Below are 24,349 nucleotides of genomic sequence, written 5' to 3'. Positions count from 1 at the left end.
TTGGCCGAGGGTTGGATCGAAGATTATACTGTCCCTTGCCTCTCGGAGGGACCAAGTCTCGAGAGGGTCCTGGTGACGGCAGGGGTGGGCGTTCTGTAGCGTCCGGGAGCAGGCACGAGGTGTAATTTGTGGCTGCGCCCTCTCTTTCATCCCCCCCTGCCGGTGTGCCTTCACTTGAGCTCTGCCCTCTTGGGGTGGGTATCGGCTTGAACCATGACACGTTGCGAGTCACTTCTTCTCCTGCTCGGCTGACGGTGATGGCTGTTCCTTTGGTTTCTTTGATGACCCAGGGTTCCGGTTCGAACGGAGTTTTGAACTTTCCTCCTGGTCTCCTTGTTCGGATCAGCACAGCCTCTCCAGGATTCAGGGTTCTTGTTTGGGCCCTCCTCCTGTGGCTGGCCTTTTCGTTGGTCCTCCTTCTCCTTTCTTGGGTGTCTGCTGGCGAGTATGGTGCGGGAGCCCAATTGTCAGCCATGGGTAGTAGGTCTTTCCGTGGCCCGGCCATCATCAATGCCCACAGTGACTGCATAGTGGTGCTGTGCGGTGTGCTGCGATATTCCCTTAAGAATGCTTGCAGTGCTTCTTCTGGGTCACTCCCTTCCGCGGATGATATCCGCAGAATTTTGTTTATTGTCCTCATGAATCGTTCGACCTCACCGTTCGCTTGTGGCCATTGCGGGGTGATTCGGCGGTGCGTGATTCCAAGGTCGGTCATGAACTCTTTGAACTCGCTCCCTTGGAACGGGGGTCCGTTGTCCGTCTTGATGACTCGTGGGATGCCGAACAGGGCAAAGGCTTTGCTGAGGATGGGGCGAATGTTCGCGAAACTGGTTGATGCTGCTGTTTCCACAACGGGGTATTTGGTGTAGTTGTCCATTAGTACAACGGTGACTCTCCCATCCGGGAAACTGCCAAAGTCTAGGCTCAGCCAGGCCCATGGCGATGGGGCGTGGTCCTCCGTGATGATTGGGGCAGGCACTTCGGGGCTGCTGGTTATTTTGCATGCCCGGCACTCCCGCACGCAGACCTCGACATTCTCCTCCATATTGGGGAACCATATCTTCTCTCGCATCCTCGCCTTCATTCGGCGGGTGCCTTGGTGGCCTTCGTGTGCCAGCGCAGTTGCTTTGTCTTGCAGCGCTTTGGGAATTACTACACAAGTTCCTCTCAGTAGAAGGCCATTGTCAGCGCGGCTGAGGTCATTGCGAATCCTCCAGAACTGTTGCAGGCGTGTCCGGTCTGCTTCGTCCCACCCGTGGGTGTCCTTCAGGAAGTTTGCCCACGTTCCAGATTGTAGTGCTTCCTTCACTCTCCGGACGACTGCGTCCCTGTCATAGTGGGAGACGATGACGTCGGCCGTCAGTGCACGGGGACAGGCTCCGGTAGCCAGCATGTTGATGAACTCTTCGGTCTGGGCTTCCGGTTCTGTGTCGCGGGATTCTTCTGCGGAGGGGTGGCGGGACAGGAAGTCCGCTGGGTTCCTCGCCCCCGGGCGGTACACTAGGTCCATTTGATATTGCTGCACTTGGATCGCCCAGCGTTCAATCCTTGGTGGGGGGTGCGGTGCTGTGCCACGGAATAGGGGAATCAACGGTTGGTGATCCGTCACCATTCTGAACGGGTGACCAGCTATGTAAAGGTGAAAATGGGCACACGCCCACTTCACGGCCAGCGCCTCCCTCTCAATTTGTGAGTATCGTGACTCCGTCGCTGTCAGGGCTTTGCTTGCAAACGCCAGCGGCGCCCACACTCCTGGCTCAGATTCTTGCGACAGGAGGGCTCCGAGGCCCACTGGGCTGGCATCAACAAGTATTTCGGTGGGTCTCGCCGTGTCAAAGTATGCCATTGTAGTGCTGTCAAGAAGTGCCTCCTTGATCCGATGAAAAGCTCCGTCTTCTGTCGCCGTCCATTGCCATGGGCTGTCTTTCTTCGTCAGACTTCTCAGAGGCTCCGCTATCGTGGCGAGGTTGGGTATGAACCTGGCACAGTACTGCGCCATGCCCAAGAAACTTCTTACTTCGGATGCGGTTGTCGGAGCTGGGGCGTTTTTTATGGCGTGTGATTTGCGGGGATCTACTTTAACCCCGTCTGAGCCAAATACGTAGCCGAAGAACTCTATCGATCTCCTGAAGAACTGGCATTTGTCCTTGTGTAGCGTGACGCCATACTGCGCCAGTCTCAGCAGGGTGGCTTTCAGCCTGCGGTGGTGTTCCTCACTTGTTTGTGCGTGAATCAGGATGTCATCGCTGACATTCAACACTCCGTCAAGACCTGTCAGGAGTTCCTTGATTGTATTCTGGAAAATTTCAGCGGCGGATGAAATACCGAAGTTAAGTCGCTTGTATCGCCTCAGCCCCAGGTGCGTCGAGAATGTGGTGATGTATCGGCTCTCTTCCGCTAGCCGGAGCTGATGATATCCGGCGTTGAGGTCTAGTTTTGAGAACCATTGGGCCCCATTCAGGTCTGTCAAGATATCATCAACTGTCGGGGTGAGGTGCCTTTCCCGTCGAATGGCTTTGTTGGGGGCCCTCATATCAATGCAGATGCGGATTTTGCCTGGTTGGCGCGGCTTCTCCGCTATCACCATTGGGGATACCCATGGCGTCGGCCCCGAAACCTTCTCAATCACCCCTTGTTCTTCAAGTTGGTTGAGTTCTTTCTCTACGGCTGCGCGCAGGTGGTACGGTATCCTTCTGTGCCGCAGGGCTACGGGCTGGACGGCGGGGTCGATGTGCAATTTGATCGGCGGTCGCTTGATGGTGCCGAGGCCTTTGAATAGTGTGGGGAACATTTCTGTGATGTCCTCTGCTTGGAGTGCTTTGACGGCATTTGCAAATGCAATGAGGTTGAGGTCTTCCGCGGTGTTGCTGCTCACGAGTTGGTCTGCTTCCTGGTCCACTACGTGGAACGTCGTCGTTACCTCACTGCTGTCCGCCTTTACTTGGACCGTCATCTTCCCCCGTAGCGGGAGGGGCTCTTGGCTGCCGTATGTAAGTATCCGCGCCTTTGAGGGGACTAGCTTGGGTCTTGGTTTCAGTGCTTTGTAGTGTTGGATCCCCATGACATTCACGGTGGCTCCCGTGTCAATGACGCCCGTCGCCGGGGAGCCGTCGATGTGTATGTGGCATTTCGGCTGGGGTCTCCGCCTTTTCTTTAGTTCACTTACGAACGACACGTAGTAGCATTCTTCCTCATCCTCGGTGGACATTCCGTCGAACTGGGACTGCCGCAGAGCGCTGTGCGACCGAGGTGGCGGTGTGTCGTCTAGTGACAGCTGCCTCACTGCCCTCGTGACTGGTTTCCTCCCTGATGTCCCTTTTCCTCGGGAGCCACCCCTGCATACGCTGGCGAAGTGGTTGGGTATGCCGCATGCTGAGCATGTCTTGCCACGTGCTGGGCAGCCATCTTGGTTGTGTGCGTCTCGGCCACAGTATCCGCATGGCGTTCGGCGTGTCGACCTCGTCGGCCATCCTCCTCTGTTTCCCCGACTGGTGTGTCGGACTGCATCCACCCTTTCCGTCTTCACCACGGTTCCTGCTTCCGCCCGCATGTTCAGGGCTGCTTCCATTGCCGTTGCGCGTGCCTCCGATAACTCGTGGGATCTGGCCAGGACCAGTATTTCCTCCAGTGTGATGCGCGGTTGCCTTAGAATGAGTGTTCTTAGTGGTTTGTTGCGGCAACCTTGGATCAGCTGTGCGGTCACTTCCTTCTTCTCATCATCCTCTGTGCACGTGCTTATGAGATCCCTCAACCGTGCATGGAACGCGTCCATGGTCTCACCTTCTCTTTGCTTAGATTGACGAAATTTGAATCGCTCGTAGTGCGGGTTTAGCTGGGGGTCGAAGTGTGCGTTCAGCGCGTTGACCGCCCCGTCGTAATCATCGTCATCTCCCGTGTCCGGGAGGTGCTTGAATAATTTGTACAGTTCCGTGCCCCCAAAGTGTAGCAACAGGGATCTCTTAACCTCGTTATCTTTTTCCCTGGTGGCAGTGAAGTAGTTATTGAGCTGCCCTAGCCATATGGCCCATCGTGGAGCTGCCGTCCCGGGGTCTATCAGTTCGCTGAAGGGGGGCAGGGCTTGGATCTGTGAGTGGACTGATGGTACTGGCTGCGGTGTTCCGGGGTTTGCTACTGGCGCCTGTGGTACTGCTCGTTGAGCTGGCGCCTGTGATGTCCCTTGTTGAGCTTGGCCGGTTCCTCCTGACGCGCCTCCTGAATTGGTGTCCATTCTGGTGCTGGGAGGTATCTTGGTGTGTTTCGTCCGTGCGTGTCGTCGTTGCTCGTGTTTGTTTGTTCGGCCGCTTCGTTGAGCCTGTAGCGCTCGCTCGACTCGCTAGGCCTCGTGCTTTCTCTTGTGACGACGCCTCTCGCTCTCTCTCTGCGCATGCGCGCACCTCTGGGCCCGCTGCGTGGTTGTCCTCCGGCGAGCGTCGCTGCCTTGGGCCTTCCTGCTGCGGCTACTGCCGGTGCCTCACGCAGCTCTGTGGTCACGCTGCTTATCGGTGAGTCGCTACTGCTGGGGCAACCGGGTCATTTGGTGCCTGAGCCGGTCATTCCTTCCGCTGGTGCCGTTTGACTTGCGAGCATCCCATCCTCGTCGCCAGTGTGAGGACCTCAGGCTCGGGTGACCCCGCTGCGCAGCGCGGTATGACGGATGCAATAACTGACACGCACACCGGTGCTATGCTGGTGTGGACCGGAAGTGCCGTGCCACTTCGGTCCCTTTATTTAAAGCTTTCTGGCCACGCCTGGCCAGAAAGTGATACATGGTGCGACGTGCTTCCGGGGCTCAACCTGCGACCCTCGGAGCACTAGAGCGCTACACTTCCGATTTCGCTCTTGACAACTCGACCCTGTCGGAATCGGACCTCTGCAGGGTCTGTCCCTCTGTTCAGTCCGGAATATCAGCCTTCCGACGGGCTTGTCGTTCAAGGAAGGCAAGGTGTGCTTTTTCCGGCATAGGAACGCAGGCCCTCGCGTCGCACAGCATGTAAGAGCTGCAGGTTTAACCCGCTTTTGAGTTCATTTGCCGGTACCGCCAATTTAGTTTATATTAACTCTTATTTATTTGAAAATGTGTTTGTTGAAGCAGCTCTTTTTGGAAGGAGAACTGCCCACTTCAACTTCGAGTAATCCCTTCCACCACCGGCTTCTTTTTTAAATGTATTTCTTTCGCCATAAACCCCTAACAGACTTCACAAACACGCACCACACACATAAACACAGAAGCACCACATTGTACACGCGAGCAATTCTACACATACTGTCTCCAACACGTACACACAACCCTTCTCACACAACTGTCCCGTACACACAACCCTTGCCCATGTGCACGCACATATGCACGCAAACAGCCTTCCACACATACAAGCATGCTTCCACATATACACAAACACACACGACTCCCCACAGAGACACCTAAGCAAATCACACGCACACAACCTTTCTGTAGACCCCTAAGCACACATTCACGGGTACACCCCCACACACACGCGCACACCCCCACACATACACAAACTCTTTTCCTGACACCGAAGCCCACACGCGCGCGCGCACACAATCCCTATCAGTGGTTTGGATTTATTTCCGGCTGCGCCGGCTCTCTCTTCATTGAGGCATTATACATACAGCAGAACAGCCAGGAGGAACCTGTCTGCTGAAGGGGTTCTCTGCTGTAACCTTCCTGCCCAGTCACTGCTGATCCACAGGTGAGAATTCCACACACAACATTTTTTTTCCACACTTACCACTTAGCAGTTAGGAATCCCGAAATTTGCCATAACTTGGCTTTAGCATTTCTTTTAAAGATTTTTATTTTGACAAAGAACTTTCGTCACAAAATCTATGGAAAGTCTGAGGAAGAAGCCAGGTAAGTAGCTGTAAATACTGCAGCGGGTACAATGTGTAAGAAGTTCACTGCTTTCTAATTACAGTTGTTTTGCTTCAAAGCCGGAGGGTGTGGGCCCGTTTTCTTTGCTTTCACAAGAAGATGCCATACCCTAGTCACGCTAATATCCAATTGCTGCAAAGGGAAATACAAATAAAATGCACATGTACTGTGAGAGAGCATGCTTGCTTTTTGTCGCGCTGCTCTGATGCACACACACACACACACTGTAGTTACTGTTCCAATGCATCTTGTTAATGGTATTTCATGTTTTGGCTGCTCAGGAACGGAAAGGGACTTCTCGTGTCAGTTCAATTTCTCCTTCCCTCCTGCATTCATCTCTTTCCTCCAACACCACAGTGAATTTTGACACAATACACCATTCTGTAGTGTACATGCACGATCGAACAAGCGCCACAGCACCAGGAAATGTGAAGGTAGCATGATGGAGTGACACACTTCAGGGCATGAATGTTGCATTATATGAGCAGACGGTGCAAAGGAGAGTAAACATCCATACATTAAAATTGCTTTAACCTCGGGAACGTGGTCAGCTGTGCTCTGTACACAGTGTTAGCATTACGATGACGTGCCTTCTTGCACACGCTTAATAATCTTTATTGCTGACTGAGTTGATGGGGTACTTGACACTATACCGTGGAGGTCTTCATATTGATTTTTATGTATAATTAACACTGCAGGGTGACGATTTTCAATATTAGCCTGTTATGTGACTCCGGCGTAGTAAAAGGGAGGGGGCAGCATTTTTCAATTCTCGCCTAGGGCGGCAAAACACCTAGAAACGGCCCTGCTTAGAGTGTGTGTAAGTTTGATTTCTGGGTGAGAGTGAGACTGGGCCTGTCCAGGCGTCGAAGTGCTCAGATGTCTTAGAGTGTGTGTGAGTTTGATTTCTGGGTGAGAGTGGGACTGGGCCTGTCCAGGCGTCTAAGTGCTCAGATGTCTTAGAGTGTGTGTGCGTGCGTGAGTTTGATTTCTGGGTGAGAGTAGGACTGGGCCTGTCCAGACGTCGAAGTGCTCAGATGTCTTAGAGTGTGTGTGAGTGTGATTTCTGGGTGAGAGTGAGACTGGGCCTGTCCAGTCGTCGAAGTGCCCAGATGTCTTAGAGTGTGTGTGCGTGCGTGAGTTTGATTTCTGGGTGAGAGTGAGACTGGGCCTGTCCAGGCGTCGAAGTGCTCAGATGTCTTACAGTGTGTGTGCGTGCGTGAGTTTGATTTCTGGGTGAGAGTGAGACTGGGCCTGTCCAGACGTCGAAGTGCTCAGATGTCTTTGAGTGTGTGTGAGTGTGATTTCTGGGTGAGAGTGAGACTGGGCCTGTCCAGACGTCGAAGTGCCCAGATGTCTTAGAGTGTGTGTGCGTGTGTGAGTTTGATTTCTGGGTGAGAGTAGGACTGGGCCTGTCCAGAAGTCGAAGTGCCCAGATGTCTTTGAGTGTGTGTGAGATTGATTTCTGGGTGAGAGTGAGACTGGGCCTGTCCAGATGTCGAAGTGCTCAAATGTCTTTGAGTGTGTGTGAGTGTGATTTCTGGGTGAGAGTGAGACTGGGTCTGTCCAGACGTCGAAGTGCCTAGATGTCTTAGAGTGTATGTGCGTGTGTGAGCTTGATTTCTGGGTGAGAGTAGGACTGTGCCTGTCCAGGCGTCGAAGTGCTCAGATGTCTTAGAATGTATGTGCAAGTTTGATTTCTGGGTGAGACTGGGCCTGATCGGTGTTCTTTCTGCAGGGTCGGACTAGCAGCAATCTGCCAGTGCTCGTTGGGATGGTCCAACAGCTCAGTGTGTGGGCCAGTTTTTTTGTGGCTGTATGTTGACCTGTTTTGTGTTCTGCTGCTGCCTGGGTTCATGTTTACTGTTGCTTTGTCTGATCATATTACCGCAGATATTCACTACAGCAAAAACACAAATGCATGCTGTCTAAGGTACTGTAAGATAACTATACACCATCACCATGTCTTCACAAGTTTAAATTTGCCCTGATTTGCAAATGTCATCACGTGGGCTGGTTTGTAGTTATCTAGGGCCTGCTTTTATTTAGGTGCCCGTGCTGGAGCGTATTTTGTGTTCCAGACAGTCTGAGGCTGACCGTGATGTTCTTCATGTGTTTCTGAAAATAAGGTTTGGTTGGTGGAACGTGAAGAGTTTACTTAAGTGAAACTGCCTAATAATGGTGATAAAATTGCACATGATCACAGAAGCCGCTGCAGTACTGACAGATGAGTGCTGTACTGCACAGCTGGATACAGTAATGACTGTTTCCAGAAACAAGTGACATGTGATTTTGGCACTGGTTGAATGCGCGTGCTGCTTAGGGGCAGACAGTGCTTAATTTGAGCCGGTGGTTTTTGGTGCTCAGCACCGGCACTAAATTGGTAGCACGGGCATCTATGACAGTCCGCCACATAGTGAGCTGTTTGCCTGATTTAGAGTGAGCAAGACAACAGTTGTTTACTAATTCATTATACAGTTAACAAGCATTTGCAATGCAATAGGTCTCGCATTTATGCGAGTTTAAGCTATTGGCATTGTAAATGACAATGCCTTTTATTTATGTTTTTAAAACGCGTGACCTAATGCATTGTTAATGGTTGTTTCTTGTGGAAAGCTGGGAAGCCTAACTCATGCAATTCATGTATTTTTCGGGTTGCTTTCGTTGTTTAACTTTTAAGAAGGTAAAATTACAAAATAAGTTTTGGGAAGGCGCACCATTTTAAGCTCTCTGGAAATGAAAGTATCTTCAAAGCTGTATTGTGGGAATTCATTTTATATGCGACATGAACGCGGGCAGAACATTTGAGACAAGGACCTTTTGATGTTTACCTAATACTCGTAATATGGCCAGTAGTAATATTGTAATGCAATGGCGAGTTGCCATTATGCATGGTAAAGTATACAGGTCAGTAATTTAAGTGCACATTACCCATCTGCTATGTAGTTAGACCATAACCTCGTGCAGAGTATTCAGCTGCCTAACAAGTACAAAAGAAAATAAATGTGACCTTGGGTAACGTAACTGGTGCTCATACAGCACTCCTATACCTTCAGCTTGAGTTTGAACTATATAAATCGTACAAAACTGTACGGGGGTGTTACTCTTTAAATGGATTTCCCACTTGAAAATACTTTGAGGCTTTTTTATGTTCAACAGTACCCCCAAGTGGGTTAAGCTAGTAACAGTCTTTCTTCGTTTATGGCGCGTTCACTTTCACTTGTCTGAATGCTGCGAGCAGTACGCGTTTCATCGCCTGTCCAGGCGCGCACATGTCCTGTCTCCCTTCGGCCAAGAAACCTACAACAATAGATCTCGCCAAAGTGAACAACGCACATGCGCTGCATTGCTAGGCGAGACCTAAAAATGACTAATACCTGCCACCCTTTCTAATCTCATAGCTTTGGGGACCTGGAATAGTCTGAACTGTCACACTTGTAGGAGTAAGATGGTTAGCAGCTCGTTTGGTACTGTTACTGTTAGCGTTAGCAGAGGCAATGGGTGGTGTACGCTGCAGTGGCCTCATGATGAGGGCCCTGGCACCTATTTCTTTACAAATTAAGAACAGGGGCAGAGGATAGAGGAGAGGGGCTTAGAGTCAAAAGCCTTCTCTTTAACTGCCCAAAGGCACCAACCATTTTATGCTACTGTGAGCTGCAATAAGTAGGGCTCAGTGTGTCATGATGTACCCACCATACAGCTGTGTTTTAAATGCCATATCCTTCAGAGCAATCCACTTTACAGGATCGAAGGCTCTTACAAAGGAAACCCAGCCCTGATCTGAAAGAGTCTACATAAAACAGCAACTGACTGCTGAATTGTTATAAAAATGAGCATCCAATTCCAAGATGTTGTAGTTGTGCATTTTTTGTGTAGCATATTTCTCTTGTACAGTTCATACTTTGAACGGAGTCAACTTAAGGCATTTTTAATGGGAGACCATTGAGACCTTTAGAGGCTGAAGGCAGCACAAATTTCACCCAGTGCCTGTCAGTGGGTCAAAAAGGTGCTCAGAATACTTGGTCATCCAATCCTTGGCCTCTCTGCTGAACATACTGAGCAATAGTTACTTATTCCAGATTCAACTGTGATTCGGAATCTCTGTGTGTGAAGGAGGTACACGCTTGCAAAAATATTGAGAAGGCAAAAGTAAATAAAAATACAATGCTTACAGGTGAGTCGGTGCGTTGTGTGTTTGGGGGTTATGAAGTTCTCTGGTTATATTGAATAAGCAGCTAACTATGTCATTATCATATGAAATCTCTTAATCGATGTCAAATCTACACTTTCACAGTGTTTTTGAATATTAAAGAGCTGAGAGGCACTAGAGTTCACTCTCGGGCTGTGAACTCTAAGGCACACACTGAAACAGTTTTGATTAACAAAGCTTCTATTGGTATATGTTTGAGTATCTAAGAAGCAGTGATGTTGGAAATGATAATAGTGCAGTTCTCGTCCCACACTCTCATGTCCGGTATCTGCTCCTAGAAGATTGCTTCGAAGCAGTATGATCAATCAGTACTAAGAGGTAAATAACACATTTAAATAAAAGGAATGCTTATCAATAAGTGCATGGAAATCGATCCGTGTAACCACACAGACAGGAATACTAGTTTCTGACTGTGCTGTGGACTTGTACAGACAGTGACGCAGACGTCACCAGGACCGAACTGGACTGCCTCGAGTCAAGAGGCGTTGGCGGGATCGTCCTTTCTTGGCTCTGACCCTTGTGAGAACATACGCTCGCTGCACCTGTGATAGTGTGCTAAGGTACATGTGGAGGGAGTTATCATCTAAAAATCCCACAGTTTGCTGAAATATAATTTCTGTTTGCCTGGCTAATACTAAAAAAATCAAGGATTAACTGCAATGCTGGGATGGATCTCTTTCGCCATCTCATTTTTAAAGTATTCGCAATGTACAGTGTTACCAAGGGTGTGAGCCTTGATGACTTCATCAACCAATACAGTACAGAGGCAGAGATGTGTTACAGGTAGAAAACACTTAGAGGCCCTGTTTCCATTGGTTGTGTGTGCTTGGCTTGGGGGTCATTTTGCAAGCAGACCAGTTCGAGGATGGAGCACATTTTTGATTTGTTTCTAATATTTTCTTCACACTTGTGCTTTAAAATGCAATATTTAGATCCCCTCTTTGCAACAATTTGCAGTAAATATGTGGTGTAAAAACCCACCATTTGAATCGATTTTTTCCAAAATGTTCTTGCGGGGGGGGGGGGAAACCCCCCTGCACCCTCCTTTTGCAGTTCGGGTTCGCTCATTATACTACGATACAATTTTTTGCCTAACTACTTTCAAGATCCACCAGCCGCCACTGCCCAGCTGTTCTTTGGTTGGTTTGATCTGATTGCTGATGGAACTTGCTAAAAAAAGGAATTATTTTCTGATGGTTTCTGACGTCACAATGTCTTTAGCAGCGTTGCAGATTTACTTCAAAAACAGCATTTTTAATTTGCAGCTGTTTTGTATGAAAAAGACTCATATTACGATATTAGTGTGATAGTGTGTGTTTGTGTGTACATGTGTGGCAAAAGAAGAACTGGCTTGTGTGTAGGGAAGGCTGAAAGTTGTCAGTCATTCAATAAGTTGGCTAGTGTATTTATAAAGGGTAATTGATGTGTTTCGGACATACAAGGCACAGATTTCTAATTCTCTATTATGAAAAACATACATCGTCAACACTTGTGCATCTGATAAGACAAAAACTCAGTAACAGGGAATTCATCATCTCTGTGCTGGATATTTGCGTTCTGTAAGTTTCCAGCATACCACTAATATCATTTTAATTCTACTCTAAAGAAATGGAAATTTGCACTGAAAAAATATTACAAGGTGGTGCTTAATTTCCAAACGTATGCAATGAGTATATTGGAAGCCTTTTCTGAATTTCCGTGAATAGAAAAACTCAACGTGTGTTTTCGTATCTCTCGATCATCAAAGAACTCCTCGATACCTCGCAATAGCCTGTTGAGGTTCCGTAGTTCAAATCAGTCTATTAGTAGGACAGTTTATAACAATGGCCTTTCTGATTTCATGAGTTCCCTAATATAGAGAGTCCCTTTACGGCAATCCCATGAGTGCCATAGTACAGAAATAATTAGAAGGAAACCTGTGCACTCATCAATGTAATTCAATTTATAAATAGTTAATCAAAATTCCACTGGTTAGTGTGCCTGTGGGTATTGCCTCTGCTCATGGGTGATGCAAGGCACCAAAGATATCCATTCTGATTTCGATTACCTGATCTATTCCATTGGTGTATAGTGTGTACCTGTGCGTTAACACTGAAGACAGATGAGCGGACTTTCAGATACAGACATCCCTTACTATGCGATATAGATCTCTGATAGTCTATGAGGACCCAAGTGTGCTTACATGTCTATGAAATCATATCAGGTGCATATCAAGCCTCCCGATCACAAGATGTCGTACTTGAGGATTTTCAACACTAAGGACCCATCACAAGTTATCAGGGGTACCACATCGGTGTTCCTGCATCCAGAAGTCTGAAATACAGCACGTGGTCTTTCACCCAGAAATTCTGCCTGCTTTAAGCAGGACACATGTCCACGTAATAGATCACAAGTCTTGATATTCCAGCGAAATTCCCATGAATTTTACAATCCAGATGCATCTTGTAACTTCCCTTTACTTCTCATTTTTTAATTTACTTTGTGTTTCATTCTTTTTTATAACTTCAGATGATTGATTTCTCTGTACTCTCTGTTTTCCTTTTGTTTGTCTTTTTCTAATGTCCTTCTCTTTTTCCTAACCCACTGTACCCTCATTGTTTCCTCTCGTTTGACCTCACCTCCTTTCAAATGTTAAGCCTCGCTGCAGACAGCTTTTAGTTGTATGTTGTCAAACACCTATTGTGTACTACACCAGTCCTGAAAGTGGGCTTTGAGTCAGTCCATTGCTTATGGTTGGCTTTGTGGTTGGCTTTCTTGCCAATCTCATTTGCTTGCTCCATATATAATATCTTTATCTCCCATTCGTATGTTTGTCACTCAACTGGAGCATGGTTCTTTTCCCATACTTTCAAAGAGATTACTTATATCTTTCCACTGTTTACATTCATGGAACTACTTTTTTTTCTTTTGCTATCAGCACTCCATGGAAGTGAATTTATTTTCTTGCTCTTGTTTTCTGCTTCTTCCTTGTCTCATGCTCTCTGCGGGTTGTTCCCTCCCCTCACCAAGTGCCATTGCAATAGTGCTATATGCCCTAATGCAAGAAAGGGAAATGGTACCTCGAGCTCCGGTTTGAGGACTGGAACACAACCTTAAAAGGGTACAAAGGGCCATTCACACCAGGAACCCCAGTGACACTACACCTGGGGATGTATTGATAGCTTTGCCTAGCTTCCCCTCTCCTGCTCATGTGTTGCTTACTCCGCCCCATCCCACTCGGTCTTTGTTTATTATCCTGGCTTCCGACCCCCTCCCCAGACGCCCAAGAGGCTTATCCATTGGCTTCCCACTCGCCCTGCTCACAGCCATTTGCTGCTTTCACATCATTCCCCCACCAGCCATTCCTCTGTTCTTTCCCCTCGCCCCTCCATTTAAAACAAGCATTTACAATGCAATAGGTCTCGCATTGACGCAAGTTTGAGCTATTGGCATTGCAAATAACAATGCCTTTCATTTTTGTTTTCTTTTTAAAAACATAAATTAAAGGCATTGTAATTTACAATGCCAATAGCTTAAACTCGCGTAACTCCGAGACTTATTGCATTGCAAATGCTTGTTTACTTTTCCAATCGTAGTGTGACTATGTGAGAGGTATCCATGCACTGTAAGAATGTCAGATATATCGGTCTAGATAAATAATTACACTGATAACCTTTTATATAAACTTACCAGTAAGTGTTTATTACTTCCCGGAAGGGGTCCTGTTTAGCCAGTTTAGAATAACAAACATTGACCAAAAACAGCATGGTCCTAAACTTATGCTTTCCAGTTTGCAAACGTCTCTCCAAGTGTAGCAGTAACTGCAGAGCTGTTACATAAAATACAAATATGCGGCCTACATGCTGTAAACTGATTTGCAGAAGGCAAATTAGCTCTCAGTGGTATTTTATGATGAAGCAAACCTGTGACTAAATCGCAGAAAGACCTCTCCAGCAAATACATCACTCTCCTCGTTCGGCCCCACCATTTTAACTCCAATTTGTGGGATCTCTGGGTTTGTTTTTTTTTTACATTTCCAGCGCATCCTACAAATCAGAATTAATCTATTAAAGTTCCAGTTCTTTTCGTGCATCCAGTAGCACTGGATAAAACGTAAGCCGACGAAGTGAAGTTCAGTAATACTTGGCAATGTAAAACTGAGTTGCCAAAGACATTGTTTTATGTACCGATCATTCAGTATCCATTTCTTCATTTAATGGGTTTAAGTCATCCCTGCTGACCCTGACCAACACCCATCTCCCCGCCATGTGCTCAGACAAAGCAACCGGGCTGCAGCGGTGCCTTCGCTGCTCCTAACGGGAGTGAAGCCTCTCCCATCAGCTAACTCTGGTTTCCGGCAAGCTCTCAGACAGCCACTGTCCACGATCACGATTCACGAGCCCGAGCACGGAAGTGTGTTTCGAGGGCGGGACTAGATTTGGAATTCGACCAATGAGAATCCCAGTTCTCGGGGGAATGTGCGTTCTATGGAGGGTGGTCGTACACTATGAGGAAAGATCTGTTCAAGACAGGGATAACCCCTGCTTGTCCCTCCCTAAGTACGCTTCCTGTCAATCCAGGTAAACAAACAATTATTTGCTGGCTTCTTCTGGCCTTCAGTGGTTTAGAACAACAGTAACGGGTGAATTCCACACAGCAGGGGCCACGCAGCCAGTCTCGAAAAAGTTTAAAAGACTAGCATGCAAGACATAGTGACTATACAAACAACATTACTTTGCAAAGAGAGAGTGAACACGGTCTCATGTTAATTTGTATAGCGCAATAATCACCCGAGAGCATATTTGCTATGTTCATAGTTGTTGATTTCAATAACTGTTACTTAGTCTAATTAATAGAATACATGTTATTGTTAACATTTAGAATAGTGACGGCAGAATGATGTGAAAGGATATTTCCCCGGGCGGTGAATAATTTATGTGCAAATGGCCAAAATCTGTCCGTACCTGACATATTTAGCTAGTCCAAGAGTTTTTCCGAAATCTTCAAGTATTTATGTGAAACAGGAAAGTCAAACTACAGGTCTCGCAAAGTAAAGCGACATTACTAAAAAAAAAAACATTCAGGTTGTCTCAAATTACATGCGGCCACTTAGCGGCTATGCATGGACTTCTCCTTTTGTGAGCCATATCTAGTCCACTTTCTAAGCTATCATTCACCATTGCCTTGTCCTCCCCGTGACCCGTGCGCCTCTGAGCTCCATGCCTGAGTCACAGCTGTGTGAAGACTTTTCTTATCTGCTTGTTAAATAAACAAGCAGATAAGAAAAGTCTTCACGACAGCCGTGAATCAGGTGAGCCAGTCCGGCAAAAAGCGAAAGGAAAGCAGCGAAAAACCCTCCTTTCCAATGGGAAGCCAGCGTTTACAATAAACGCTGACGCTACCCAATGGAAATGAGGGGCGGGGCTCGAGTCCCCTTCTCGAAACTGACTTCTCTACTATAGCTCTCGCAGGCGAGGAGCCATGCGCGCTCCAACGCCAGGCGAGACCTAAAAAACAAAATGTTTGGGAGGCATGTGCTCCTAAGTATCATCATGCTGTGTGTTTTTTTATTTTGCTGATGCTGTTCTCCATTGCAATAATCATTTATTTTCTTTTTGGTGATGCTGAGCAGCATTGTTAAAAAGAATTACAAAGCCAAGAGGCGAGATCTATTGGCTGTTCCTATGCTTGTTTCATCTTCTACTACTCTTCTTGTTATTTTTCTTTTCTTTCGCTCCAAATTTTTTCCCACAGAGGAATCCCGGCCTACCTTCTTTTTTTCCTCTTGCTAAACCTGTTTTGCCTATTTTCATGTTTTTTGCGTTTCTTTAAAAAGTTGAATATTTTTCATTTTTATTTAAAATGTCACTTTTGAAGTATTTTGAGTTCAAAGCGATAATTTTGTAGTTTTGAAGCAATACCTTGCCATGGAACCCGTCCTACTCCACCCACCATGTTTATGGACAGGGATGTCGCCAGACTCACCGTTGTTGGAAGGGAACGCCCTCAGATAGTAGGCCCTGTCCAGTTCATGGACAAAGAGGATTCCAGCAGAGGGGAAGACATGCCGGTCAGCAGAGGCCAAGAACAGGATGCTGCCATGGAGGACTGTAAGTAGGAAAAGAGGCACTCAGTAAGCCTGCTCCATGAGCTCTGGACGCCAGAGTACAAAGAGGGAATAGAGGCTAAGGACTCCCGTCATGAAGCTAGAAGAAACACTAAACATACCTGCATATAGGTTTCAGATAACTTGATTCATCATACAGGGAAGGTTATTCTAGAATATCAGACAGTCTATTCAGGTGTATCATGTTGATACCTTCCACCCCCCCCCCCCTACCCACAAGCCCATTTGTTCCCTTGTTGTACCCATCTCTTCTTTGTTTGTTGCTCTAGGTGCTGAAATAGAGGAGTGGGAGGTGGAAGGGGTGATGGGGACAGTGCTGTGGCACCCCCAAAATAACCATGCTGGAGCTCAGAAGATGAACAAGCAATTTAGATGCCTTTATATTTCGTTTGTATCTTGTCACAGAGGCCAAATGTCAGACTTTGTCTTCTGACCCATTGCTGCTTCTTGTTTTTCACATGGAGCTTGGGGTTTACTTTTCTTTCTCTGACTGCAAAGTGAGAGGATTTTCTAAAGTGAACTATGTGACAATGTTGCTGAGTGTGAGAGGAAAGGCTGTAGGATGTGCATGGTTTTCTAAATCAACAAAATGTGAACTGTATAAATATTTCAGAATATATTAGTAGTAAGGAAAGCACAGATGTAGCTCTTTCTTTTGTAATTCTGAAGTGTGATGGAAACAAACATTTTAGTAGGATCAAACCAAATCCAGATACTTTAGTCAGTGTTGCACAAATGACAAATATTCACTAAAACCTCATTTCCACACATCATTGTTTGTGCGCCATCTAGTTTTAGCAGTAAAAGTACGTCTGTGCAAATTTTGCGGCCATGGGGATTGTGTTGTCTGTAAATGTATTTGCAACAGTGTGCTTCAAAGTGCACCACCTACTACATACCATACCTTAACACTTCTCCTGCTGAATGGGCGTGGCTCATTTTTTACACCTACTCTATGTGTGAAGCTAGGAGTTTTCACAATCACTGTGACTTCAGTGACGTAACACTGATGGCTCCACCTCCACTCTGAAAATTGTTCTAGTGCCACTATCTAGGAGGCATTTTCACCTACTAAACACACAGCACGGTCTTGAAGCTGAGGCTAAATAACTAGCTAGGATACTGGTCTAGGGGTTGGAACACTAGTGACTAGCTCTCGCTGTGGTTCACGATATTGTCACACTAGTGGCCAGCTCTGATGGGGATATATGATTTGGACACACCATTCAGTAGTGCTGATATTGGTGCATAATATGGTCTCACCATGATGTTGGTACAGGAAATGGCAAACCTCTGATATTAATAACTGATGTGTGCCTTCCTATCACTAATGCGACACATGCTCTGGTCATACGTTTAACTAGATGTAATACTGAGGCACAAATATGGAGGTACCATGAGCTGGCGTTGCCACTGATGCACTACTTGGGCACAATACTAATCAGCTCTTATATTGGTTCTGGACTTGGTTGTACCATCAGCCAGTATTAATAAATATGCATTGAGTGAATTCACCAGTTTTTAATTCGTGATGCACGATGTAAGCACTGATATTCGGCCTGCATTGAACTGCAGCATTAATTAGCAAAGTATGTGTACACCAGTAATCAGTCCTGATATTGGTGCACAATATGGGTAAACCAGTAACTAGCTCTGAAATTAATGCACAACATAGGAATATTGGGCCCGATTCACAAAAGTAATCTGAGACAAAATCCTAACTTTACGACTTTCGGTATTAACAAAAGGCATTAGTAGTAGTAAAGTTAGGATTTTGTCTTAAGTTTTTCTTAAGTTTTGGTCTTAAGACAAAATCCTAACTTAAGTTAAACTTAAGTTAGGATTTTGTCTTAAGACCAAAACTTTAAACAAACTTAAGACAAAATCCTAACTTTACTACTGGATATCGATGCATGATACAGGAACACCAATAACCAGCTGTACTGGCACACTATTAACAAGCGCTAACATTGGTGTGCAGTATGGGTATTTTATTAAGGCTTTTCATTGGTGTGGAATATGGGCCCCCCATTAACTAATTCAGATAGGATTGCAAGAGATGGCCAAACGATTAGCTAATTTTATTTGTGCATGATATGGTCACAGCAAAATATAATGATGTCAATATTTTTCACATTTTCATGCCCTCCTTTAGAGAATATATATATCTGTCCATAGATAAAAGCTTGTCTAATAGCCGCTGTCCTTTACAACTAAGTTATATTCACTGTGCCTTCAGTAGGCTTTTACGTGTATTTGTGGGTTTACATTGATTATTGATCAGATTGCAAGCAAAATCAGCATCAATCAATCAATTCATGTTAAATATATGAAAAGAACATAAGACATGCACTGATCAGGAGACACGCATTGGGATATAAAGACTTGAATGTGTTCAGGGAAAGCTGCGCCTCTATGAAAAGAGGAATATGGGCCAAGGGTCCTTGACTATATATATGAAGGACAGGTATTCTTACAATCAAACAAACATCTGGTTCCTACATGATATTTTAGTGCTCCCTTATCCAGACACCCCTGTACCCCTACTTACGGCCCAATGATCTGATCTAAGAAAGTCTCCCTAGTTGCTGCCCTTTGTTGTCAATCAGCAACTAAGCCCTTTTCTGCAGTGCAATCCAATCAAAGGTGATTCTGAGATATGGACCAAGGTTAAGTTATCCTAGGAGCTAGAAGAGACATATTTTATTTATAGACAGTTTGGATTGCACTGCACTGATTTATTTCTTGTGCTCAAGTCATGCTATTTAGTCACGATACAGCAGCCCAAATTGGAAGAGGGGTCATTGTAGGTGGCATTAAGGTGTGATGGGAAACTTTCCATAAGTTTGGTTCAGCTTTACCCTTCTTTCCAACTTAAGACTTGAATCCACTGAGAGCATGCTCAGAATGCAATGAATACATCCATGGTTTAGGTTGTGATCAACGCATGGGTTCCCAACAAATAAAGATAATTAGGGAATACCCATAACCATTTTGTACACTTTATCTGGACCCCAGAAATTGTTCAGAAAATCTAATATTTAAGAGCTCCCGTAAAGGGTTGAGACTACCCTGGTGGCATTGTCCTACCAAGGTGAGAAAAGCACCGATGATTAAGCATGCCACCATGTGGTGGGTGAGGTTTTTTTCTAAATATTATTAATTTTCCTGCAAGAGTTGGTACCATAGACAATTGGGAATAAATGTCTGGTCCTTCCCATTCTTTAGTGTAGTAGTTTGCCTTACATGGAAGTACATGTGAAAGCCTTATGTAACTTCTTGAACTCTCTGTGGTGTGTTAGTGAATCTCTGCAGGACCTCTGCTATGACCAGGAGTGGGGGCCAAGGCGTGATAGTCACTCTGCTGTGTGAGGGGACATCACCCAAGGAAACCAAGACCACCTGCTCTGGAGCCTGGAGCACCTGCCTGCTTGCCAAGACCAGTGAGGAAGAGGAGAGCATTAGAGGGAGCAAGGGCCAGTGGGGAGCCGTGCCGAGAGGACTCCTGGTGCGAGATGTGAGGAGATGGCTGTGCATTGAACGGGTCATCGCCGATGTGCAGGATCGACTTGGCAACCCTCGTATGTCAGGAGAGGGCCGTTGTGCTTCGCCATTAATCAAGTACTGCCTTGTTGCGTTGACCCAATATGCCAGGAGGGGCCACTGTGAAAGTAATTATTGCAGACAAAGTGCCAAGACACGTGCGGGCCTATGCGATGACCACGTATACCAGGTCTGCATTAAAGACGGACACATTGCAGAAGGTCCTGCGGCAACCCCTTAAACCAGTAGGGGCTGCCGGTACCAGGTACTGCTAAGGTCATACCTTTGCCCGGAAAACTGAAGCTGCAACGTGCAGGTGACAAAAAAGGATCAAGGCATGCCCCTGACCTGTGCCATGGAGTCCGAAGTATGTTGAGAGAACATCACTCTATCACCAGGACTCGGTCGAGAGCATGAGGATCAACACTCTAATGTGAGGAAGCACTGAACCTACTGTACCAACAGAAGCCAGAAGCACCTCTGATCTCTGTTGGAGCCGCTTCGCAGCTCAGGGAGGGCCTGTGTCTGCCAGGTGCCGCCATGTGTCCCACATACAGAGAGACTCGACTGAACAGGACTGCAGCATTGCAAGTGCCCACGATTGGGGCACCCGCTGAACTGTTGAACACATCCTTGCTGCTCGGGATGATCAGACTTGATCCGGAACTGCCGGGCCCCGAAAACTCGCTGCTAGAGGTTCGGCGGCACCGTAGACACTATTGACTGTTTCTTAAGCGTCAGAGTGGACTCTTGAGTAACCCTTCTAGTGAGCATTCTCTGGATGCGGCCACCAGTGAATGGGGAATAACCCTGACCATATTACAGGGAAGAAAGTGGTACAGGCATTTGCCAGCTAAACACTAGAGCCCCGATCAAAAGGGGATTGTGTTATTGCTCCCAAATGTCATATTACTTCTTTGGATGCATAGAGTTAGAAATAAAATACTCCTTTTTAATATGAAAACAAGTATTTGATTGGACATTGATTTATTGACATTGCTAAGTACATTTTGAGTTATGAGTCGTGTTCCCTAACCTGTATCTACACTCGCCTCCACCCCGAGGGAGCCTTTGACTGCTCAACCACGGCTACCACTGAGAGTCAAGTGCAGAAGAGGTACTTGGCCCAGCTACTCAGGATCCATAAAAGGTTGGGCCCCTGGCCCCGCTGCTCAGGGTCCATAAAAGGTTGGGCCCCTGGCCCCGCTGCTCAGGATCCATAAAAGGTTGGGCCCCTGGCCCAGCTGCTCGGAATCCATAAAAGGTTGGGCTCCTGGCCCAGCTGCTCGGGATCCATAAAAGGTTGGGCTCCTGGCCCAGCTGCTCGGGATCCATAAAAAGTTGGGCCCCTGGCACAGCTGCTCGGGATCCATAAAAGGTTGGGCCCCTGGCACAGCTGCTCGGGATCCATAAAAGGTTGGGCTCCTGGCCCAGCTGCTCGGGATCCATAAAAGGTTGGGCCCCAAGTCATCAAGAGTAGAAGGCCCCAAACACCATGGTTGGGCTCAGTAGCCCCTGTGTGGCCTGTGACCCTCTGAAAGGGGTTCTCACAAAGTGGAAAAAGGCATATCTGTGGGATGTGAAAATAAAACAGAGAGGGGCAACGGTAGGCTGTGAGTGCGGAAATGAAGAAAGAACAGAGGCCAAAGTGAGGTGGGATCTATTTGGAACAAGTTCCCAAGCTTTATTAATTTTAGCAAAACAGTTCTCCCATTTTTTGTTGCAAAATACCTGTTCCCAGATGGTTACCACTGACCTTGAGGTGCCTACGTCTGAAAGGGAGGGAGAGTGTCTCCTTTACACAGAAGTGCGAGAAGGGACAACCAGCTAAAGAAGAAAGACGCCTACTCTCCAGGGTGTCTGTTACCTGAAAAACATGTAAATGTGTGCTGAAAACCTGGGAGCTTGTACATGGCTTTAATTGATGGCATCCTCCCATACTTCCTTGTGACAACGAGTTATTCTTTTTCAGAGGTACTGTAAGGTTCTTACCAGTTCTGGAATAGATCCTTCTAACGAAAACCTATTGAACAAGGGTGGGTACTAGACATGGTCTGAGTACATATACCTAAAAGTATTATTTTTGAAAGCACTCTAGGCACTGAACCATTTTGCAAATTTGGGAAAGTCTATCCTATATTGAGTGAAGCCTATCTTATACTGAGAGTCATATATTTTTTTAAGTGTGGCAACGTATCTTATACTGAGTGTATTTTAAAAAAAAATTTAATTACTTACATATTCATAGTGCTTTGTGTCACAGGCTGACACCTTGTAGCACTATGAAGACGTGTCACTATTCCCTAGTACACCAACCAGGATTCAAACCTTATTCGTTAACAAATACTTTCCTGAGCAACGTCAACTAACCTAGACTTCAATACCCGAGTTGACTCCAATATCCGAGTTGACTCCTCTCTAGCGTGACATTCAAAGATAATTGGTGATCGGACTGTGTTAACCACCTTCGTTTGTTTTCTCACCCTCCCCTGCCCCGTTTACCTATTTTTCATGTTGTATTTCTTAATCTCTGTTTTGCTTCCATACTGCTTTCCTACTATGTAATGCAATGTTCTTCTGTTTTTTACAGTGTGTATGCAAAGCGCTCTTATACCTACGGGTCGAGCTAGCGCTATATAAAACGTTTTTTAAATTAAATAAATACATTAAAAAAACTGTGAACCTCCTGTTAGACCCACAGATATCTGAAGTGATGGCATTAACCAACTGAGCTTTCCTACTGCAATGCCCAAAGATCAGCTTACATCGAGTTTATGTTTTGTTGAAAGTGTTCACTTTATATTCAGTTACATGCAGACGTCAGGCAAATAAAACAATCGCAGATTATATTTGTTGTTCTTTTAGGCCATGTCTCAGACCCCTTCCCCACACCCAGTGGCCCCGCCCGTAGCCCCACACCCAGTGGCCCCACCCCATAGAACTCCGGGGGACGATTCTCGCACTCTTTTCATTGCATTTCGAGGGCTTAGAAAGAAGGAAAGTCGGAGAGAAGCCATGACATCGATTGAGCGTCGCCTGTGTGGCCGAGGAGCCGCGTCTCGCGCCCTGCGGTCACATACCGGGGCTTTATTTAGATGTTGGCAGACTGCTCGCATATGAAAGTTTCATGTTTTCGCCCTTCGCCGCTGAGTTCTTGGGGGGGGGGGGGGGGGGGGGCAGAGAGCAGGGGTGTGGGTGTCAATGTAAAGGAGAGCAAGGGGCTCACAATCCGTACTAAACCCGGGGCTACTCGGGGTACTTGCCTGCCAGGATGGGCGCCCACAGCCTCGGAGCTGGCATCTTTCGTGGAGCGGTGAGAGCGGCTGTGCATGGGACAGGGTCTGAGTGACAGGGACAGCCGGGGGCCGGGGGCCGTGGTCCAGGAAGTTTTCAGCTGACTGACTCCCAGAGCGATGTCTGTCCTGAATGACCCTCTGGGGCCTTTCATTCTAGTCGCGGGCGTCTCGTTTATTCGCGTCTCTTGGGCGTCGCCACCTCCACCTAAACGTAAACTCCGTGAATATTTACTGTTTTGGGGTGAGGAAGGGGGCACTGTGGGGCACAGTGGGGAGGTTGCCCAACTACCCCTGCACCAGAGCATCTGCTGGGAACCTCCCAACACCCGTCAGCAGGGCTTTAAGTGTGTGTGTGTGGGGGGGTCTGTGGGGGTCTGAGCACCCCCAGTTTTTTGGGGTGGCCCTCGAAAGGGGGCTCTAGGGGGCTCTATTTTCGGGCCTCAAAGGTCAAAGGTAGGGTGACCAGACCTCCCGGTTTTTAGGTCTCGCCTGAGCCAGCGCATGCGCTGACCTGGCGAGACATTTAGTTAGGGCTTTTAAAAGTGCTGCCACACGGCCTAGCGCTTGCGTTTACGCATGTGTGCACGCGCTCAGCCGCCAGCTTTCAGCGCCCTGGCCTCTCCTTCTTTCGCGCGCACCACTCGAGTGTTTTTTATTTTGCGCGTGCGCGCGCACACACCTCGCTTGTTTTCTTTTGCTTCTCCCCCTCCCCCCACATATCGCGTCTCGCGGCTCCTCACGCATGCGCAGCCAATGCTTGTTAGCTTAGGTGTTTGAAACCACGCCCCATAGAGAGACCCCTGAGTTCATTCATCCCACAAAGCCCTGACTGCAAAGCAGCTCTGCAGTTTCGAGGTATTGTACACTTCTTTTCCCTCGTAACTTTCCCCCGACTGCAGACTGATGTTCTATCTCACGAACTCCAAGTAATGCATGTGTTTATTTGTAATCGGCGTTGGTGCTGCAGTAAGTGCATTTGTGATTTCCTCTAAGAATACTTGCTGACTTAAGGGGGATCTAATGAATTATTTGTTCACCGAAAAACAGAAGGCGCGCGTACACTCCATTTATTTTGAAAGGAGCTGCACTGCAACTGCTTAAGCCCCACGGTGTGTAAAAACTAGATTATTTCATCACTTCAACATTAACATCCTCTGCGGCTCTGCCATTTCATGTAGATGTTGCGCTACCAATGTGTTGCCACCCTGTCTTAGGATATTCCTTGCATTTCTTTATTTCTGGAAGCCATGCAACTTAATAATAAGGTGAATTAAAACACAGTTGAGTTAATAAAACAAAAACAA

At 46.9% G+C, this 24,349-nt stretch overlaps 1 protein-coding gene across 2 annotated transcripts in view; it reads right to left on the bottom strand.

Annotated features, from left to right (window-relative positions):
* The window catches only part of SGCA (sarcoglycan alpha), a 133,859-nt gene extending 110,693 nt beyond the window's left edge, over nucleotides 1–23,166 (bottom strand). For both annotated transcript variants that reach the window (XM_085617319.1, XM_085617401.1), the window contains exons 1-2: nucleotides 23,013–23,166; nucleotides 16,065–16,187 (exon numbers count right to left, since the gene is read on the bottom strand). In XM_085617319.1, the coding sequence (XP_085473445.1) occupies nucleotides 16,065–16,187; nucleotides 23,013–23,049 (160 nt within the window). In that variant the 5' untranslated portion in view covers nucleotides 23,050–23,166. The remainder of the gene's footprint in view (nucleotides 1–16,064; nucleotides 16,188–23,012) is intronic.
* Between the last annotated feature and the right edge of the window lie 1,183 nt (nucleotides 23,167–24,349).

The sequence above is a fragment of the Triturus cristatus genome, chromosome 1_1, assembly GCF_964204655.1.
Source record: "Triturus cristatus chromosome 1_1, aTriCri1.1, whole genome shotgun sequence".
In the NCBI taxonomy this organism is placed as follows: domain Eukaryota; kingdom Metazoa; phylum Chordata; class Amphibia; order Caudata; family Salamandridae; genus Triturus; species Triturus cristatus.
Note: the sequence above shows the minus strand (reverse complement) of the source record. Positions and strands in the feature narration are given on the sequence as shown.